Source organism: Balaenoptera musculus, chromosome 9 (assembly GCF_009873245.2).
Source record: "Balaenoptera musculus isolate JJ_BM4_2016_0621 chromosome 9, mBalMus1.pri.v3, whole genome shotgun sequence".
Taxonomy (NCBI): Eukaryota; Metazoa; Chordata; class Mammalia; order Artiodactyla; family Balaenopteridae; genus Balaenoptera; species Balaenoptera musculus.
Window position 1 is genome coordinate 66,079,181 of NC_045793.1, and position 22,675 is coordinate 66,101,855.

The 22,675-nt window shown below is 35.9% G+C and overlaps 1 protein-coding gene across 3 annotated transcripts in view; it reads right to left on the minus strand.

The window, feature by feature from the left end:
• Nucleotides 1-22,675, minus strand: part of THSD7A (thrombospondin type 1 domain containing 7A) — a 741,583-nt gene that overhangs the window by 270,647 nt on the left and 448,261 nt on the right. For all 3 annotated transcript variants that reach the window (XM_036863122.1, XM_036863123.1, XM_036863121.1), the window contains one exon: nucleotides 7,926-8,757. In XM_036863122.1, coding sequence (XP_036719017.1) covers nucleotides 7,926-8,740 — 815 coding nt within the window. In that variant the 5' untranslated portion in view covers nucleotides 8,741-8,757. The remainder of the gene's footprint in view (nucleotides 1-7,925; nucleotides 8,758-22,675) is intronic.

The following is a 22,675-nucleotide window of genomic DNA, read 5'->3' on the forward strand; positions in this document are numbered from 1 at the left end:
AAACAATGGGTGTTCAAAAGGAAGGTATTTTCAAAAGTAGGCTCTACTTCCACTAAATACTTCTTGTATTACATATAGCAGATTTCATAGTTCTTCCTGAAACATGTTCCCTTGAAATGCATACTCAGGTCTTTATTTCAGGAATTGGGGACCTGGGACAGCTAAAAGCTTTCCAGATGTGAGGGTGGCTTACAGCAAAGCCTTAGATCTTACAAGCCTTAAAGTTATGCTTGCTGCAATCTAGAAATATCTGCCTCCTTTTTCCCCTTCTTCTCCACTTCACTTTTGACAACTTAACTCAGCCAAGAGATGAGGGGAGGTATGTTCTGTTCCTCCAGCTATACTTCCCCTGTGGTTCTAGGGTGAGGAACTGGATCCTAAGGGACTTTCCCCATTGCCTCTGTGGATGGTCCACGCCCACCTCCCAAGACTGAGATATTCCAAGGAAAAGATTCTTGAATGGATCTTCCTGGATTGGGTCCTAATTACTTTAAAGGAATCTCCCCACCTCAAGTCCTAGATTCCTCTGTCCTTTAGATCTGGATTTTTCATGTGGATACTTTCTTTCTCTCTTTCTCTCTTTTTTTTTTTAACTGTAAACAGAAGTGATTATTTCCTTTATTGGTGTTTCTGGCTAATTTCAAGGCAGTGAATTAAAATAAAACTACCTTTACTCCCTTATGTTTAATTAGAAGTCACATACTGCAATGGACTGAATGTGTGTGTGCCCCCAAAATTCGTATGTTGAAAACCTTAACCCTCGGTGTGATGCTATTAGGAGGTGGGACCTTTCAGAGGTAATCATGAGGGTAGATTTCTCATGAATGGGATTAGTGCACTTATAAAGGAACCCTAGAGAGAGCTCTCTTCCCCTCTTTCTGCCATGAGAAGATACAGTGAGAAGTGAGCAGTCTGCAACCTGGAAGAGGGCCCTTACCAGACACCAGATTTGCTGATGCCTTGATCTTGGACTTCTCAGTCTCCAGAACTGTGAGAAAAAATTTTTTTCTGTTGTTTATAAGCCATCTAGTCTATGATACTCTGTTATAGCAGCCTGCATTGACTGAGATACGTATCTCATTTGGTAATAACTACATGGCATTCCACACGTGGAAGCACCATGATTTAAGTAGTCCTTGATTGTTTTTCTGTAACAAATCATGCTACAATGAGAGATGTACACATATTTACACAGATATATTTTAGAAAAAATTTCCAGGAATAAAATCACTGCCAAAGGAATGTGTATTTTTAATTTTGACACATATTATAAATTATTTTTCAGATATTTGTACCTATTTTTGCCCCCACCAAAACTGTATAAGAGCAACTCTTTCCCCAATTTCTTTAATATTTAATAATATTGTTGATAAAATAGCAAGCAAGTCTCAGACTCCTATCCATACAAGGTCTGTTTGCAGGATAGGCCTTTGGCTGGCATCTGGGAACTTACCTGGTAAACAGTTCCCTACATTGATATAAAATTTTCTCTAAATGATAAAGTGGCTCTCTGTGCCCAATTTGTTTGTCTAAACAATGTGATTTATGGTGAATACTTGCTTTCCCTCTGGGAGTTTGGAATTTTTGTACATGCCAGGTTGAGGGTGCCTATGTGATCAACTGCCAATAAAAGCTTTGGGGCACTGAGTCTCTAGTGAGCTTTCCCAAGTAGACAATGCCTGGCCATGTTGTTGCAGCTCTTTGCTGGAGGAGTTAAGCGTAGGCTGCGAAACTCCTCAGGGAGAGAACCCTGGAAGCTTGCTTCTGGTTTCCTCTCATCTTTTCTCCATGCACATTTTCCTTGGCTGATTTTGCTTTGCATCCTTTCACTGTAATAAATCTTACCTATGAATGCAACTATATGCTGATTCCTCTGAGTCCTTTTAGTGAATCACCAAACCTGGAGGCTGTAATCCCTGAAACACTATCAAACATTTTTATTTGCTCATTTGACAGGTGAAAATGAGATTTTAAATGTTTTATATTTCTTAATTATGATTGCAGATTAGCATATTTTCTCTGACCTGATCCTGTCCTTTGCTGATTTTAATAGACTTTATTTTTTAGGGCAGTTTTAAGTTCACAGCAAAATTGAGTTGAAAATATAAACAGTTCCCATATACCCTCTGCCTCGACACATGCATAGCCTCACCCATTACCATCATCCCCCAGAGTGGTACATTTGTTACAACTGATGAACCAACACTGACACATCATTATCACCCAAAGCCCATAGTTTATATTATGACTCACGCTTGGTGTTGTACATTCTATGGGTTTGGACATATATCAACCGTCATAGTATTATATGGAGTAGTTTCACTGCGCTAAAAATCTTCTGTGCCCTGCCTATTCATCCTTCCCTTCCATCTAACCCCTGGCAACACAGATCTACTTATTGTCTCCATAGTTTGCCATTTCCACAATGCCATATATTATAGTTGGAATCATGCAGTATGCAGTCTTTTCAGATTGGCTTCTTTCACTTAGTAATATGCATTTAAGTTTCCTCCATGTGTTTTCTTGGCTTGATAGCTCATTTCTTTTTAAGCAATGAATAATATTCTATTGTCTGAATGTAACACAGTTTCTTTATCCATTCACCTACTGAAGGACACCTTGGTTGCCTCTAAGTTTTAGCAATTATGAATAAAGCTGTTATAAACATTCATGTGTAGATTTTTGTGTGGACATAAGTTTTCAGCCCCTTTGGGTAAATTCTTGGTGAAGCAAGATTGCTGGATCATACGGTAAGAGTATGTTTAGTTCTGTAAGAAACTGCCAAAGTGTCTTCCAAAGTGGCTGTACCATTCTGCATTCCCACCAGCAATGTAGGAGAGTTCCTGTTGCTCTACATCTTCACCAGCTTTTGGTGTTGTCGCTATTTTGGATTTTGGTCATTCTAATAGGTGTGTAGTGGTATCATATTGTTGTTTTAATTTGCATCTACTTGATGACATATGATGTGGAGCATCTTTTCATATGCTTAATCTGCCATCTGTATATCTTCTTTGGTGAGGTATTTGTTAAGGTTTCTAGTCCATTTTTTAATCCAGTAGTTTGTTTTCTTACTGTTGAGTTTTAAGAGTTCTTTGTATGTTTTGGATAATAGCCCTTTATCAAATGTATCTTGCAAATGTTTTCCCCAGTGTGGCTTGTCTTTTCATTCTCTTAAACTTATGCTGATTTTTATATTAGATTTTGGACTTTTTCCCTAATGATTTGTAGGAGTTCTTTATGCATTAAGAAATCTAGCTCTTTGTCAATTTTACATATCACAAATATTTTTTCTTCACTTGCTACTTGGATTTTAATTGGTTAACATTTTTCCTGAGCAAAATTTTCTTTATTCAAATAAATATAATCATAGAGATGAATCTTTTCCTGTATGTTTTCTGCATTCTGTGGCCTAATAGGTCACATAAGGATACTTTCCTTATTTTGAGACTTTAACTTTCTAGCCTTTCTTCTAGTATTTAAAAAGAAAACATTTTTAAGTACTAAATGAACCTGGACTTTGTTTGGGTATACAATTGAAAAAGGGATACAATTCTTTTTTTCCCTTCCTTCTTCTTCTTCTTCTTCTTCTTTATGTGGCAAAGCAATTGCCCTCCAAACAAAAACAAATTGATTAAATTATATCTTTTCTCCCAACTTGGAAATGCTCCTTCACCACTGGCACCATACTGCAGGGTTTTGAGGAGCTTTTTTCTAGACCCTTTTCTGATCTGATTATTCATGTGCTAACATAAAATTATTATTATTCAAAGAATAAAATGCATTTAATTATCTTGTGACACTAGTATTTTCTCTCTACTTTTATTTTTCAGAATTTTCCTGGCTTTTACTTATTTTTCTCTTGTTAATTTTATAGTAACAATGTAGGGACAATTGATATATTTATTAGATGTTCTAGATAGGCACACATTTACTTTTGTACTTTCAAAGTCTGGTATTATGTGCAGAAATTTTATAATTAGGTTTATTAACAGAATTTTTACTATTGTAAATGGGATATTTTAATTTTTTGTGTCCATCATGTTTAGCTAATTGTTGTTTGCATCTAGGGAATATACTGATTTTGAGATATTATCTTTGTGTCCATCCATTCTATTGAGGTATTTTATTGTTTATAATATATTTTCAATTGAATATCTTGAGTTTTCTATAACATCTGGAAAAATCTTAATATTTCCACCTGTTTTCCAATTTTCATTTCTTTCTCTTTTCAACTACATTGACTAATACTTACAGATGAAGATAATGTGCTGTCCTGTCTCATTTTTGACTATAAAGGAAATGCTTCTAGTGTTTCAGAACTGGGTACTAACCTGGTCTTTGGTTTGGTGTCTCTTTGTCTCTCTTCATAAAATTGTTCTATATCAGGTCTTCCATGAGGACATTATTTCAGCCTCCTCTACCAGAATATTGGCCCTGTGCAATTTCAATCTGTGGATTAAAGTCTTCCAACTTCAGGAAAGTCTTCTATTATATTTTGGGGGTTTTGTTTTGTCTTGTTTTGTTTTTCTTTTTTCTGTTCTTTTTCTGGTCCTATCTTTAGGAATCCCAGAATTTTATATAGTGATCTCCTTTCCAGACCCATCATCTTTTTAAAAAATTGGAGTTGATGTTCTTAAACTGTTCTCCATCTCACTGACTCCTCTTACCACCAAATATTTTCCAATTACTGTTGCATGTAATGTGAATTTATTTACTTGTTTTATAATTCTCTTCCTTGTCTTTTCTGAGCTCTGTCAAATCACTTTTAAAATTCTGTTTTCTTGACTCTTCTTTGAATACTAAAATTACTTCTGGTTTTGATTCAGAAGACCATATTTTCTTTAATATGTTTGGTTTCTTGAAGAGCTGTTTGTCGAAACTTTCAAAACAACTCTTCACCTGGGGTAAGACTCTATTCAAGCCTGGCTGAAAATCACTGGTTCACAGGGAAGCCCCCTGTGTCATGGTGTGTGTAATGATTTAGAAGTCTCTTCCACTGGTCATCAAAACTTTAATCCCCCAGTCCATCAAACTAATAGTCTTTTCTAGGCAATAATGGCATAGTGAGTTTCCCTCAGTCCTGTCTATTATGCCATTCTGTTTTCAAACAGAACACAAGGATGCTTCAGCAGCCCTTTCATTAACACAGACCATGCCATCATAAAACATGCCATTAACCTGGCCCCTCAGAAGTTTCAGGCTACTCTTAGAGATTCTGAGTGTTCACGAAAGCTATAAAGACATAATGCCCCTTTAACTTTCCTCCCTCAATGAGATCTATTTAATTTATAGATTGAAAATTAATCTATAATCTTCTCTATCAATTGTGGTTCGGGACTGTGATTGTTTCCTATTGTCATAAAAGATGGACTTTCATTCATGTTTTTCATTCTTACTGATTTTAGTCTGTTTGAAAGTAGAAAGTATGGGAAATCTATCATCTTTAGCTTTGAAGTTCTAGCAGCAATTCTACTAAAATTGTTTTTATTTGCCCTATGAACTGCTTCCCCAAGATTCTTACGTTTATTTAGATAAATTCATTTAGTTACTGTAATAGGACTGTTTTAGCCTTACTAAATGACTTTTTTATCCTCTTACACAATAAAATTGTTTCTGAATTTGATATAAGATGAAACACTTTAATCATCAAGTCTTTCACCTGTGGTCCTGTTCTTTGTTGGAGTTATCTATCTATTCTTCACTTTAAAAAGCTCCACTGGTATGGTATAATGTTTGAGAAAAATGTAGGCAAAATACCTAATTGTTGTATCTTCTTTACTAAGACTAACTTTTGTACTCATATATATTTATTCATATTATTCTTATATATAATTGTCAAATAAGAGAAATATTAAGAAGCAATTTGTTTAACATAATATTTAATCTATACCCTAGTAAGTTATAACATACATGCAACTACCATTTTATTGGAATAGATACGGTATATCTAATAGAATATAAGCACCCGGCAGAGGATCTACAGATTTTTATATCTATTTGCTTACAAATAACTGGATGGAAATATCAGGCTCTATGCAGTAGTAGCTACTACCGTAATTATACTTTTAATTGAGTAGTCAACATGAAATTAAATGTCTACAGCATATTAACCTAGCGACAGCAGGAGACAACTCAAGTTGCCTTGGAGGCTTATTCAATTACATGGTGGGAGCCAAGTAACTAATATAACTGTAATACTTCAGGAAAAGAGATCAGAAAATCACCAGGAAAAGGACAGTCAGAAAATAATTAAACAGGGATTGAAATTAAAATGTCCATGACACAGAATCAGAGGTGAACACACACACACACACACACACACACACACTCTCTCTCTCTCTCTCCCTCTCTCCCTCTCTCTCTCTCTCTCTCTCTCTCTCGCTCCCTCTCCCTCTCCCTCTTCCTCTCTCTGTCTCTCTCTCTCTCTCTCAAGGAGTTACAGGGAACTTGGGGAATGAAGGCAGGAGAAGCAGCCTTTAGCAAGACCAGGAAAAGAGTTGGATTGATGACCTCAGAACAGAGAGAGAGCAAATTACTGTACGGCTGAAAGAAAATCCAATTGTGTATGTACAAAGAGGGAGTAACAAATATCCTAAAAATAGCGACCAGTACAATGGTATGATGAGAGAAATTGTCTTAGGCAGATACATCAATTGTTTGTTTACTCACTTATTTAAACTATATCCTGCTCCAAAAAGGCTTTCAGTCAGCTTTCAAAATCCACAGATAGCAAAATCATTAGACAAGAATGAATGAAAGAAAATAATGAGGGTGAGAAGAACATGAGGCCGGTGGGGGCTATTAGTAAACAACACGCATGCCACACAGTCCTACTTATGTTCCCAAGGTAAACGGGAAAATGTGATCTATAACAAGATTTCCAGGGGCCATAAGGAAAACGATCCAGATGCTCACCAGAAGCACATGGGTTGAGACTTCAGTGAAATTTATCTTATGTGTTTTTAATCAAGAGAACAGACTGTGCAATGGAGTAGATGACACTTCCAATGTCATTTCTACAATAAATATGATATAAAATTCTGAGTGATGTTGCCATAATTTCTCTCAGTTCAGTCCAAATCATAGCTGTATAAATATTTCAGAAGAAGCAATTATGCAAATGATCCAAATAAGCCCCTCCCAGATGGTCTGGCTTATCCAAGAGCAAAATTTAGAATATCCAGAAAACATCATACCCTTTAGATAATCCTCAGTGAATATTTTCACAAGAAATAAATCATGCATGAGAAGTCTTTCATAATATAGTCATTATTTACCCAGAGATAATCTGACAAATAATTTCTGTCTAGACAATGCAGTCAATTAATTACATGTTTTCTAAAGTAAGCTACTCATGATTAAATAACCTCTACTTACCTTATTTTCTGCTGGTTTCCCTCTTCTTCTCCGGGGAGAGTTATTCCATTTTATAAAATGTAAAAGGAACTATTCTTAAGTATAGCTCCCTGGGTGGTTGTTTAGATTTTGTTTATAGGGTAATTCTGAACATGCTATAAACTTGGGGAAATTATAAGTGTGCCTTATTCTTACTAAAATAAGTATCTGAATTGAAAATTCCCAAACTCCAGCCCGCTACGTTTTTTTTTCCCCATTATAGATGAAAACAGCATTGCTGACCTAAAGAAGCAATATCATCTCATGGAGAATCTCTCATGCTTTAGATTTTGACAGGAAAATTTAAATTACCTCTAGTGGTATAGTGCCTAAACATGTACAAAACAGACGTAACTTCAGGAAAACCACAAAAGCTTAAATGTCTTCAAGTGGAAAATGTCCCACTTGGGGGTAGCTCGTCCTAGGTGTACACATATGAATTCCAGGACTTAGTACAGCAGGTCTTAAGTACTCTCTAGCCCATGGTCTTGACAGAGAGACACGCTTATTTAATGGTAATAAAATGTTACCTCAAGTCAGCAGCTTTCCCCGTCTTGTTAGTACACATAACTTCTCTGGTCTGGTATCCAATCTGGATGTCCCAATATTTGTTCTCTTGTCGGTTCTGTCTGTTTCTATTTCTCTTTTTCTTGATCAGTTCACGGGCCTCCGGATCCTTCACTCCTTTCCCTCGGCCCCTGCCCCGTTCTTTATTCTTCCCACGTCTCCTTGTTTGTCTTACTTGCCTCGAGTGGGGTATCGAGCACGTGCTCCAGGGCCCCACCTGCAAGCTGTACATGCTCTCTTCAGCTTCACAGGCACCGGACTGGCACACCTGAAACTCAGTCAGATTTGGACAGCCTGAGCCTCCAAACTGGGGGGGCGCCACCACGTGACGCGTCCGGTGCTGGAGCCCACTGCCACAAGTCTTGGAGCATTCCGACCAGGCAGAAAACTCAGACACAATGCAATCTTGCTGGCAGGGGATGAGGCAGGCCTGTTCCAGAAGAGGCTTGGGCTCAAAGTACTCACAAATGATATCCTCCGCAGGGATGTCTTTCTCTTTCTGGATGCACATTATCTCTCGCACCTGAATGCCTTCTTCCCCTTTAACGCACTCAAGGGGTTTCTCCAGGCTTTTTGAAATCACAGGCTGACAGTGATTCCAGGGTCCCAGCCTCCAGTCGTATAACTCTTTGTGCCAGTCACAAACTTTGAAACAATTTTGCTGGTTACTGGGTCTCTCGGCCTGCTTGCAGTTTGTATGCAATGTTGTCCATCCTTCCACATGAGCACACCACACAGCGCGGGTCTGAATGCCTCCTGGACCACATTCGTCTCCCATGCATCGGCCCCATGGACCTAAAAACGATACAAGAGTTAACAGTGCTACTAGAAGAAAACTACAGATTACTTCACGTTCCAGAAAGGCACTTCAAGATCTAGTACATTAACTTCCCTGAAGTGTTATAAAGTAGGTCTCTGTACATGACTGTTGGAAAGTAATGATCTACACTCAGTATTTTTGCAGAAGGGGAACTGTGTCACAGAGTCTATATAAGGTAACTGCTGGGACAAGTTCATTTTGAGTCCTTTTGGGATTATTGAAAACTTGCTTTTATTCATTTTCTTAATTTTAAGTAGGTAGAGAACCCTTAGCTCATTAAGAACCCTTGCTTAATTTTAGGTAGGCAGAGAACCCTTGCTCACATTAGAAACTAGTCACAGTGAAAACCCATTACTCCTGCCTCATAACCATCAAATTCATTTCACTAATTGGCAAAGAAAACGGCTGCTTGTGAAGAACTTTGTCTCCTGCAGACTTTTCTTTTCCTGGGCAATTAACTATTTTGTAGAATATGCTCTCTTCCCTCTCATTTTCTGTTGTTGTACATACTATGACCGAAAGAACCTATTAGTTGCATACATGTGTGCTGGCAGAAGTGTTTACTTTCTTGTAACCAAAGCTGGGAAGTGAAAAATTCTTCATTCTAGCACATTCTGCCTTTAAATTTACAAAAAAAAAAATTGTTTTTCTCATCTTCACGGTGAAATGGAAAGATGGGTAAGAGAATTAAAATTTAACTAAAAGATTTTTGGAATTTTCTGCATGTTAAAGGGTTACTTCGAGTTTATCAATTTATTCATTTCCTAAATATGAACTACTTGGCATTATGGAGCAATTTTATGGAATGCTTAAGTCAGTGGCTTTAAAATGAAATGTGGGCTTTTTACCTTAGAATCCTTCTTATCATAGATTGAAACCTACTTATATTTGCATATATCATTTCTTTTTTTAAGGTAGATAATAGGATTCTCAAGGCTTTAATAGACAAATAGCAATTTATGTAATAGAGATTACATTATTGGGGAATTTTAAAGAAATGTAATAATCATATAATTACATGATTTTCAAAATGTGGTCCCTGGCATTTGAGGAATGATTTGATGTAGACTAGAGCCATCTTCAATAGGCTGTGTGGGAAGGGGGCGAGCAGCATACAGGGTCCGGCTCTAGGGTCACTCAGCCCCACCCCACTCCCTTCCTCCCTCATTGCTGCTTCCCTAAGAAAAGCTCCATTATTATTATTTATTTTTATGTATGTTGAGATTATACATAGATTTTGTCTGAGAAGAGGCTTCTGTCGCTGAAAAGTAAAAACCACTAAACTACGCCAACAGATTCACTCTATGAATGAGGAAAATAAGTGACAAGGAGGGGAGGTGACTTGCCAAGTTCACATCTTAAATGAATAAAAAAACCATCCTGGATTTTAGATTCCAGTTCTGACTTTTATTTTTATTATTTATCCTAGATTTCAGACCTTGAGACTTAGATACTCCTATACAAAACGATTAATCTACCAAGAATGAAATATGAAGAATGTGCTTATATTTAAACATTTAATTTTATTTAACTAGGAAGATGTTTACAACTTAAAGATGTTAACTTCATTACAAATGGAATGATGGAGTTGTAAATAGAAAACAGATTGACTGAAAATACTGTGCTAACTAACCACAGTTGCATGAAAATTTGGCATACCTATATCATTACTCTATGAAGTTCATATGCATATGTAGAGAATTACAAATGGCTTAAAATACATTTAGGGAAACAGCCTTCCCAGAGTGCTGAGGTCAAAACTTTATGAGCTAAGAAAGTCAGCGAGTTCATTACATCTGTAAACATGAAATACCTGATAATATTCTAATCTTATTTTTAATTTGTCAAAGGAAAATATATATTCATAAATCTGTTGACGCTCTCTTAGAGATTTCCTAAATATCCAGTTTGGGAATCAGAACGTGGGACCCTTCTCAAGGGAACACAGTAAAATGTATGAAATTTTAGTTAATTCCATAAATCTTTGCTATTTATTCCTTTTCCCCTTCAAACTTGAACAACAGTAATCTTTACTTCTCATCCTAAATACAGCATATAAAGATACGTTTATGTTGGACCATCAAGTTAGGAGTAAGCTATATGCCATTAAGTCTAAATTTCAAAATATAAGTGTCTTGCATTAACTCAAAGTGTAAAACCCAGGTGTAATTCAGGAGAACTTCTTGATATTTTGTTTTCCAATCTTTGAAATTAATTATGAAATTAGACTGATGAATCAGACTAGGACTATTAAGAAGTTAGTCTTTTATCCTCCAAGTAAAAACAAAAAAATTTTATAGAAAAGTTACAAATATGGCACTTAAAAACATTTAATTGTACTCTTTAGGTAGGTTGTACTATTATTAATGGGTGTGTTTCAACTAACTGATGAAAATTAATATTTTATTACCGAAATCTGAGTATACAAAATGTGGACTGACTTTAAGTCTGTGTGTTATTACTGAGTAAGGAAAACACATACTAAAAAACAAACCCTCTAAAACTATGAAGCAGAACTATACAACACTAGTTAACTACTACGTTTGAAATTTACCCTAGACAAAATAAGGATGGGTGAAGATATTACTCTTATAAACCAAATTTTATCAGAAAACTCCAGCCTTTCTTGTAAGTTTCTTCAAAAATAAAAGTGAATGATGGTTACTTTGAAAATGATCCATGGCTTACAAACATCAAATTAGGGAAAGATCCCTTCTTACACATTCTTAGAACACTCCGCATGTCTCTCACATCATGTTTACCACAATTTCAATTAGTTTATTAAATAATAGTTTGCCAATATCTGTTTATCACATTAGACTGACTCAGTGGCTCCTTAAGAACAGAACTTTGCCTATCTTCTGCAACATTTGGTTTGATCATGTCTTTTAATTTTCATGGCTGGCTTTTGAATGAATTTCCTCAATTATTTTGTTCAGAAAAGAGAGAATTTAGTTTGCAGATTTTATTATCCAAGGCATTGATATCAATGCCAACAAAAATAAAGAAACTGAGTTCAAGAAAATTTTTACACTATTTCATATACATTGAAAATGAATAAGCATTTCTAAAGTTGACTTAGATAACTAGAAAAAGCATACATTCTATATATAAATTCAATTCAATTTCCATTCCAAAAGTATTATCATAGATTCCTATTAACCAGCTAGTAATAGATAACGTTGTTGGGTTTATTCTATTCCAAGTATATTTACATTGAGAACCAGAAGATAGGCTATCCCAAGAAAATTCTAGAGATCTATAAAAATACTAGGCTAAAGGGGGAAAAAAAACGCATGAAGGCACCAGTGAAAGTAGAGGTGGCAATATAATCACAATTGAACCTAAAGAAAACTCATTCACTTTGCAGGGTATCTTATCTGCTATCATAACTTTTCATTACACCATGCGTATTGCACTTGTGTCCAATTAACAGACCTCTTGAAAAATCAGATCTTCACCACTGCACACCTGATGAAGGGCTGTCTAGTTCTGTCCTCCAAGTAGTCTTAAAATAATCACACACTGAACAGAAGGAGGACCACATCTAAAATTGCTCTTGGCAGCTAAGAATTATCAGCCCAATTAGCTACCATGTTTCAAGAAGTACAAATGTTTTAAAGTGCAATTTGAAAAGCACAATACGCAAACTCTATCAAGGAAAACATGAAGTTGTCTCCCAAGCACAATATGAGAATATGATATTTAATTCATAGGTCTCTGCACAAATATTAAATTGTAGCCCCACATCTCATATTACTAAGAGTGGGAAATGGTGGTGTTGGAAGGTTCTGTGTGTCTGCGTGTTTGTGTGTGTGTGTGTGTGTATCAGGATGTTTGTATTTTTAACAAGAATAGAAAGAATTTCCATTGGTTTGAAACTTGCTTCCTTTATTATTCTTGTTCATGATTACATACAGAGAACTTGGAATCTAATTGTGCAAAACAAAAGATAGGCACCTTTCTACTTAAGGGCTTGGATAATGCCCCTTTATGGATGGAAATGTATTCCTGCATACAGATTTGTAGGATTGTGTTCATTCAGTATCATGAAAGCACTTCTAGGATGTAGGTTGAAAAATACATGTAGAACACTTAGCTTGACAGATTTTATGTAAATTGAGAAAAACATACTGGACATCTTATTCCACTAAAAAGAAGTTAAAACAAATGTTTGCATATACAAAATATTTATGTAATTGTTAGACTCACAATACAAATATTTTCACTTGGAACTGATGCAATATTATGCAAAATTGTTACAACTTTAAATGAATGCTACTTGGCTTCGTTTTCCACTGACTAGTGCTTTAAATATAATTCTTAACTCAATTTCCAAAAATGTTGATAAAATAATGAATTTATTTTTATTCCCCCTAAGGAAGATTTCATAACATGCCTATTCTCTTCACATCATTCAAAACTCTCTCTTTATGTCAGTCTACAAAAGACAGTCTTTTAAATTTAAAATTAGTATGTTGCCCACCCTATTCAACACTGACTCCTTCTAAGATTGTTTTTCTATATGTCAAGGGCATGAGAACAATAAAAGGTTGAGTCTATAAAAGGCCACATTATTGACAAGTGGCTAGCAACCGTTCCAAAGAGCCTTATAAAAGATAAACACTATAAAAGGAGCATGAGAAAATTATGCAAACTACTTTCTGTCCTTGTTTGCTATAAAACTCTCAGATGAGCCAGTTTCTTGTTTGACTAAATATGTTTGCATCCTTCAAATGAGATGGTGCATTTTCCCTCCTGGATTTGTTTATGGAACAGCATGTCCCAGTTTACCATGATCAAGGAATGCACAAACAACTTAGTAATATATGAAATTCTGTCTCATGAATGCTGCACAGTATCCTATTTTGAAATGCACAAGTCACAGATTTTTTTTTAATATCTTTATTGGAGTATAATTGCTTTACAATGTTGAGTTAGTTGCTGCTGTATAACAAAGTAAATCAGCTATACGTATACATATATCCCCATATCTCCTCCCTCTTGTGCCTCCCTCCCACCTTCCCTATCCCTCCCCTCTAGGTGGTCACAAAGCACCTAGCTGATCTCCCTGTGCTATGTAGCTGCTACCCACTAGCTATCTATTTTACATTTGGTAGTGTATATATGTCCATGCCACTCTCTCACTTCATCCCAGCTTACCCTTCCCCCTCCCTGTGTCCTCAAGTCCATTCTCTACATCTGCATCTTGATTCCTGTCCTACCCCTAGGTTCATCAGAACCATTTTTTTTTTAAGATTCCATATATATGTGTTAGCATACGGTATTTGTTTTTCTCTTTCTGACTTACTTCACTCTGTATGACACACTCTAACTCCATCCACCTCACTACAAATACCTCCATTTCGTTTCTTTTTATGGCTGAGTAATATTCCATTGTATATATGTGCCACATCTTCTTTATCCATTCATCTGTCGATGGACACTTAGGTTGCTTCCATGTCCTGGCTATTGTAAATAGAGCTGCAATGAACATTGTGGTGTATGTCTCTTTTCGAATTATGGTTTTCTCAGGGTATATGCCCAGTAGTGGGAATGCTGGGTCGTATGGTAGTTCTATTTTTAGTTTTTTAAGGAACCTCCATACTGTTCTCCATAGTGGCTGTATCAATTTACATTCCCACCAACAGTGCAAGAGGGTTCCCTTTTCTCCACACCCTCTCCAGCATTTATTGTTTGTAGATGCTTTGATGATGGCCATTCTGACCTCTGTGAGGTGATACCTCATTGTGGTTTTGATTTGCATTTCTCTAATGATTAGTGATGTTGAGCATCCTTTCATGTGTTTGTTGGCAATCTGTATATCTTCTTTGGAGAAATGTCTGTTTAGGTCTTCTGCCCATTTTTGGATTGGGTTGTTTGCTTTTTTGATATTGAGCTGCATGAGCTGCTTGTAAATGTTGGAGATTAATCCTTTGTCAGTTGCTTCATTTGCAAATATTTTCTCCCATTCTGAGGGTTGTCTTTTCGTCTTGTTGATGGTTTCCTTTGCTCTGCAAAAGCTTTAAAGTTTCATTAGGTCCCATTTGTTTATTTTTGTTTTTATTTCCATTGCTCTAGGAGGTGGGTCAAAAAGGATCTTGCTGTGATTTATGTCATAGATTGTTCTGCCTATGTTTTCCTCTAAGAGTTTGATAGTGTCTGGCCTTACATTTAGGTCTTTAATCCACTTTGAGTTTATTTTTGTGTATGGTGTTAGGAAGTGTTCTAATTTCATTCTTTTACATGTAGTTGTCCAGTTTTCCCAGCACCACTTATTGAAGAGGCTGTCTTTTCTTCACGGTATATTCTTGCCTCCTTTATCAAAGATAAGGTGACTATAAGGTGTGCGTGGGTTTATCTCTGGGCTTTCTATCCTGTTCCATTGATCTATATTTCCGTTTTTGTGCCAGTACCGTACACTGTCTTGATTAAGTCACAGAATTTTTTTAAAATTCTCTTCGTTTTTACTTGAGCAAATCAGTGTAGGAAAAAAACCTTAGAAATTACTGCTAATTATCAGGAAAGAAAATTCTTCATAAATCCCATAAACTAAAGGTAACTAGTCTTCATATTTTGCTGTCATCCAATTAGGCAATTAAAAATATATTTAAATAAATTTAAGGTCATCCTATAAGTTGTTTTATAATTTGCTTTTTAACTACACAATATGCTATAAAAATAACTCTGTTTCAATAAATGTTGGGGGGCTCAGGTATACACACACACACACACACACACACACAAAGACTGACCCTACTAGACAGTTAATCTCATACGTTCTTCATGTTTGCACAATTAGATCTAAACTATGGTTGTATGGCATGTTGTATCAATTTACCATGATTTATCTAATTGATATTCTATTTGCGGAAATTTAGGTCTTATAAAAATAAAAAATTTTTTCCAACACTATACAGAATGTTACAATAAACATCGAGTGTTATATATTGGTCAGGTAATTTAGCCAAGAGTTTTGCAAATTTTCAAGCTTTTGATACATCTGGTATTGCAAATGTGTCCACCCAAATGTACCAGTTTGCCCTCCAAACAGCCATTTGTGAATACACATTTTTTTCCCTGATATCTACAGACTGCTAGTTTTCCAAATTTGGGCTTCTGTTGGGGGAATCTGATGTGCTTATTTCCTCAGAGGGTCCATCTTTTGACTACTTTAACTACACAGATAGTCTTTATTCCCTTAAATCCAATCCTTTATGTACTGTGGTCTGCATAAGACCTCAAACCTTCTGGAGAATTGCTAGTATCCTCCTTTTTTCCAACACTGAAAAATAAGTTGTTTTATTTTGTATTCATTTTGGTCATTTCAAAGGATTTTTGCTGTGCATAGAAGCAAACATGGGATCTTAAATGTCTGTCTTGAAATAATCCCACAGATTGGTAAACTGAATGCCTGGCATACTGTACCATTCTATATTATACTAATTGATTTAATTATAAGTATGCACTCCCTCTAGGAGACCCCTTTGTGTAGATTTATCAACATAAAAACAATTAAATTTTGAATATTCACTGACCTAAAATGGATTAAATTTTCTTTTTAAAGGAAAAAAAAGGAGTGCTCATAACTTTTTTGACTTGAGTTTTAATTTAATTTCACTTTAATTTAAAATATAACTCTCAAATGACAAATCAGTTTGGTGGATAAGGAGAGATCACTGTGAAGTCAAGCTGAGCTTTCATCTTCCATAAGTAATTAAACTTTAGTAAGAAATTATATAAGAGTATCAAATTAAATGTACAAAAATTAGAACAAGCTCTTTAAATCTGATGAGACAATGAATGATGAATCAGTGACTAGGATAGCTGATTTCACAGTTGCCAAATATAGTAATCTATTTTCAGGCCCCATCAACTTGATCTCTCTTATGAAAATTACTTAACCTCTTTGAATCTTGATTTCTCCCATTTGTAAAACATAGTATAATATGTACCATGTCATTAACTTCCATCGTCTCATAACACTATCTGAACCATAATCAATATTATGAGGAATATTTGTGATAAAGTTGTGAAATGCTTTTTTCTCACACAAAAAGATTTCATTTTTATGTGACTTAATCTTTCAAACTCTTCATGCATCAGTGGTGATTTCTTTAGGCTAGACTCCATGCAAGTCTGTTGACCCATGATCTCCTTGGAAGCAGATCCTTCAGCACCAGTCAACCTTCAGATAACTGCAGGCCTGGCCAGTCTTGACCACAGCCTCATGAGAGACCCTGAGTCAGAACCCCCCAGCTAAGTTGCTTCCAAATTTCTGACACATGGAAACTGAGATAATAAATTTTACTGGTTGTAATCAGCTAAAATTTGAGGTAATTTCTTATGTAGCAATAGATACCTAACACAGACTATGGTCCTTGAAGCCGTATGCTGTCATAACCAAAAATTTAAAATATGGGAGTGGCATATTGGAACCAGGCAGTGGGCAGAGCTGGAAGGACAATGAGGAAAGTGTTAGTAAAAGCCAAAGGTACGGGGCTTCCCTGGTGGCGCAGTGGTTAAGAATCCACCTGCCAATGCAGGGGACATGGGTTCGAGCCCTGGTCTGGGAGGATCCCACATGCCGCGGAGCAACTGGGCCCGTGAGCCACAACTACTGAGCCTGCGCATCTGGAGCCTGTGCTCCGCAACAAGAGAGGCCGCGATAGTGAGAGGCCCGCGCACCGCGATGAAGAGTGGCCCCCGCTTGCCGCAACTGTAGAAAGCCCTCACACAAAAATGAAGACCCGACACAGCCATAAATAAATAAATAAATAAATAAATAAATAAACCCAAAGTTAAAAAAAAAATTAAAAAAAAAAAAAAAAAAAGCCAAAGGTACTTTTTAAAAAAAAGACTGTTAGAAGAAGGCTAATGGTAGCTGCCAGTAAGAACTTAAAAAGAAGTGAGATCTCCAAAGAAGACATACAGATGGCCAAGATGCACATGAAAAGATGTTCAACATCACTAATTATTAGAGAAATGCAAATCAAAACTACAATGAGGTATCACCTCACACCAGTCAGAATGGCCACCATAAAAAAAATCTACAAACAATAAATGCTGGAGAGGGTGTGGAGAAAAGGGAATCCTCCTACACTGTTGGTGGGAATGTAAATTGGTACATCCACTATAGAGAACAGTATGGAGGTTCCTTAAAAAGCTAAAAATAGAACTACCATATGACCCAAGAATCCCACTACTGGGCATATATCTGGAGAAAACCATAATTCACAAAGATACATGCACCCCAATGTTCACTGCAGCACTATTTACGATAGCCAAGCCATGGAAGCAACCTATTTGTTCATCAACCAGATGAATGAAGAAGATGTGGTACATATATACAATGGAATATTACTCAGCCATAAAAAGGAATGAAATAATGTCATTTGCAGTGACATGGATGGACCTAGAGATTGTCATACTGAGTGAAAGAAGTCAGACAGAGAAAGACAAGTATCATATGATATTGCTTATATGTGGAATCTTTAAAACATGGTACAAGTGAACTTATTTACAAAACAGAAATACAGTCACAGATGTAGACAACAAACTTATGGTTACCAAGGGGGAAGGGAAGGAGGGATAAATTGGAAGATTGGGATTGACACATACACACTAATATATATGTAATAGATAACTAATAAGGACCTACTGTATAGCACAGGGTACTCTGCTCAAAACTCTGTAATGACCTATATGGGAAAAGAATCTAAAAAAGAGTGGATATATGTATATGTATACCTGATTCACTTTGCTGTCCAGCAGAAACTAACACAACATTGAAATCAACTATACTCCAATAAAAATTAATTTAAAAAAAAGAAGTGAGGAGAATGTTACAGAAATTTGAGGAAAGGGGATTCTTATATCATGACAGAAAGTTTAAGCAATACTGTCACCTACAGTCATGGAAAGTAGAAAATACACCTTATGAACTGGGTGATCTAACTAAGATTTCCAGTCAGAGTGTTGAGGGTGCCCCCTGGTTTTTTTTATTAGGATATCTCTAATAAATAATCCCTTCCTAGTCGCCAAATCCATGTCATGTCATGAATATAGTGGACTAGTGTGATGTGCTTTTTGACAAAAGGCAGAAGTGTTAACTATCCCCAGGGTAAGGGAGTGATTGCGTCTGTTATATAGTCTCAAGTAAAAGCAAAGAGCTTTTGATCCTTTTTACTAATGAGAATTGAAGAAAACACCTTTGCTAGATCAGTATCTGCATACCAAGGGCCTAACACTGTGTTGATTTGTTGTAGTTTAAATACCACATCTTTCATAGCAGCTGCAATTGGGCCTAACACGTGGTTAAGTTTACAGCAGCTTGCTGTCATCTTCTATGATCCATCCAGTTTTGTTTTACCTTTTTTAGAAACAGCACAGGTCAATTAGACAGGAATATAATGTGGACCATGTCTCCTGCATCTTTTGAATGTTTGATGTGGCACTAATTTCTGTAATTCCTCCAAGGATGTTATGTTAGACCCTAACACAAAATGCCTCACTTCCTACCTACAATTCATCTCAATCTATCATCTCCATCTATCAAAAAGTCAGTCTTAGTAACTCTCAGTAGTAAGCTACTGTATGTCAGCCTAGCAGGTGATATTGCAAAGCATTTATCCTCTTGCCCCTATTCCCCATTGGTCAAGAATGGTCCCATGATCGTTAACTCCCTCACAATTTCAAGCTGTGCGAGAGTGAGTGCTAAGTGGGTTTCTGCAGGCGTCTTGCACTACAATGTCAGAGAAGCTCTGGGAAAGTAGACTGCTCAGCCTATGATAAGTTGCAGTCAGTTTTCATCTACACGAATCTAGTTAAACCTGTGCAAAATTGGAAGTCACAGGAGTGACTGGAGGTGGAGGTGAAGCCATGTGGATTGGAGATGGCACATAAGTGACATCTCATGCTTAGCAAATGATGGTTTTTGTTTGTTTTTTGTTTTTCTTCTAAAAATGCCAAACCAAAGTCATCTATCTTTTTATGAACACTATACCTTCATGACAAAATTGCTAAAGGCTGAAGATGCCTGAATTTTTATCATGTTTATTTATTCATTTAACAGACATTTAGTGTGGGCTTACAGTGTGCTAGGTGCTGTGACAGGAAAGAAAATAGATATGTATTAAGATAAGAAAGCACTACAAAAGGTGGAAACATCAAAAGACGGAAGAATGAACAAAATATGGTATATACATAAAATTGAATATTATTCATCCTTAAAAAAGAATGAAATTCTGATACATGCTACAAGATGGATGAGCCTTGAAAACTTAGGCTAAGTGAGATAAGTCAGACACAAAAGGACAAATATTGTATGATCTCACTTACATGAGGTACCTGGAATGGCCAAATTCTTAGAAAGAGAGGCAGAATGTTACCAGGGGCTAAAGGAAGGAGGGAATGGGGAATTACTGCTTGATGTGGACAGTTTCCGTTTGTGATGATGAAAACGTTCTGGAGATGGTTACTGGTAATATGGTTGCACAACAATACGAATATACTTAGCGTCACTGAATTGTTCAATTAAAATGGTAAAAAGGCAAATTTTATATTATGTACATTTTACCACAATAAAAAAACATATAATGCTACAACAAACTTTAGCCAACAATTTTTATATTCAATCTATAATCTTATGAAACTTCGAGAAAATTCTGGATATAGCAACACGGTGCCAAGGTTCTAGGAAGTTACTGCCAAGTTCAAAGCCTTGGGGAATTCTTAAATTCCTTAGGCCTAGAAGCAATTTATTTGAAACCTTCAAGCAAAAAGGGAAGAGCCAATTATAGATCTAATAGACCCTCCTTGTCTTATTAAACACTGAAAAAAGACAGTAGCTCAGAAATGCCACCATTATCATCTTAGGTCTAGTGTCTAGCATATTAAATACATAGTTATTATAAATAATATATTCTAAGTTCTTCTGATGATGTTACACTGTTAACTGCATACCTCTATAATTACAATATATTTTTAGTCAGTAATGTGAGATTATGGATATGATCTTCACAAAATGGAAAATCAAAATGAATGGGAGTAACAACCTTTTGACATCTGTGCTGTTTTAATAACCCAACTAAAATATATTTTATTCTTTGATTATATAGGACATTTTTTTGCACATACTTTGGTTAATAAATATGTACATGTCTTTTACTTTTGTGTAAAGCTCATTTTAGGTATATATTACGATTTAATACCCCCCTGCATATAATAAACCACTCTAGTAAAACAGAACCAAAGTAGATTCTCCCCCTAACGTGATGTTACAATTAATAAGGCTAACAAACAAAAAATGTTAATTACTTCCTTTCACGCACTGGGGCAAGACTGCATTACAGGCAATTATTAAGGATAACAATAAATTCCATTTTTATCTTCTTACTTAAAAGGACTACAGTTATACATTTAGGAAACTGAGAAGTATGGCTTCTTTACAAGAAACTATAAAGCCTTCCTTCATGGTTACCTTAGTCAATGCTCTTATGCATCGCTGTATATTTTCATAATCTCCACATAATTGATATCGCACTAAATGCTGTAATTATATAGAGTTAGAAGTAAGCAATTCAAATACCTGAAACATTTAATTTTCAACACACTAATCGGTATGTATATGAATGTAATTGTAAATTATCTGTAAATATACTTTTTAAATACAAATGATTTTTGTTAGCAAAATACTTCATCTGAAGCCAAGTTAATCTTTCCAAACTCCACGTGTCCAAGGAACTTGAGTGTATAGTTTAGGGCGGTAATTTGCAACCTCAGTGACTTGGAAATGTCTACTAGAGCTTAGATTATTGTTTCCATAATGGGTAAAGTCAAGTGTAAAGCTTTTGTAAAGCTAAGCATGAGCTCAAAATTATAACATGCTGTGAAAAATAATCAGTAGGTAATTTAAGATTTGAATGCCTATGCTTCAGTTTCCCAGAAAGTTAACTGAAGACTATCTTAATTTTTTAGGAGGCTCTTCCCAACTTTGATAAAATATAACCCATAAACATGCACAAATTTCTTAAGAATTAGATTATTTGATCAGTATTTTTCATGTAATAATTTTACTTTGGAAAATATGGCATATGTAAGATAGCCCCAAATTAAGTTATAAAATGTAGAGCCATAACTGGATTTGATCAATGTTGAGTATTTCTAACTTATGTCCTTTCTTAATAAAATCAGATATTCAGTCTTATCTTTAAAGAAATGTCACCAATAAAGCAGTGTTGAAGATGCATACAGTTCTGTTAGTTGTTTTTTTTAATAACTGTGGACAGTATATCTTTAACTAGGGAAAGTTTCTTTTAGCCTAAAACATTAAGATCTTATTAAAAATTAGGGAGTCAGAAATAAGCATCCATTTTCTGATTTTTGTTTCCATGTACATTTCTGTGTTTGGATATAAATTTCTCCTTGATTATTAAATTTCCACGGCTGACAAATTCCACAAGTATTAAATAGCTATAATTTAAAAATCATATTATATTAATACCAGTGTATTAGGCTAATCTATACTTTAAGACACATCATTACTCTTTCTGAAGACACATGTAGATGTAACACTTCTTTTGCCTGATTTAAAATCACAGTAAGGGGCTTCCTTGGTAGCGCAGTGGTTGAGAGTCTGCCTGCCAATGCAGGGGACGCGGGTTCAAGCCCTGGTCTGGGAAGATCCCACATGCCGCGGAGCGGCTGGGCCCGTGAGCCACAACTACTGAGCCTGCGCATCTGGAGCCTGTGCTCTGCAACAAGAGAGGCCGCGACAGTGAGAGGCCCGAGCACCGCAATGAAGAGTGGCCCCCACTTGCCGCAACTGGATAGAGCCCCCGCACAGAAACGAAAACCCGACACAGCCAAAAATAAATAAAGAAATAAAATTTT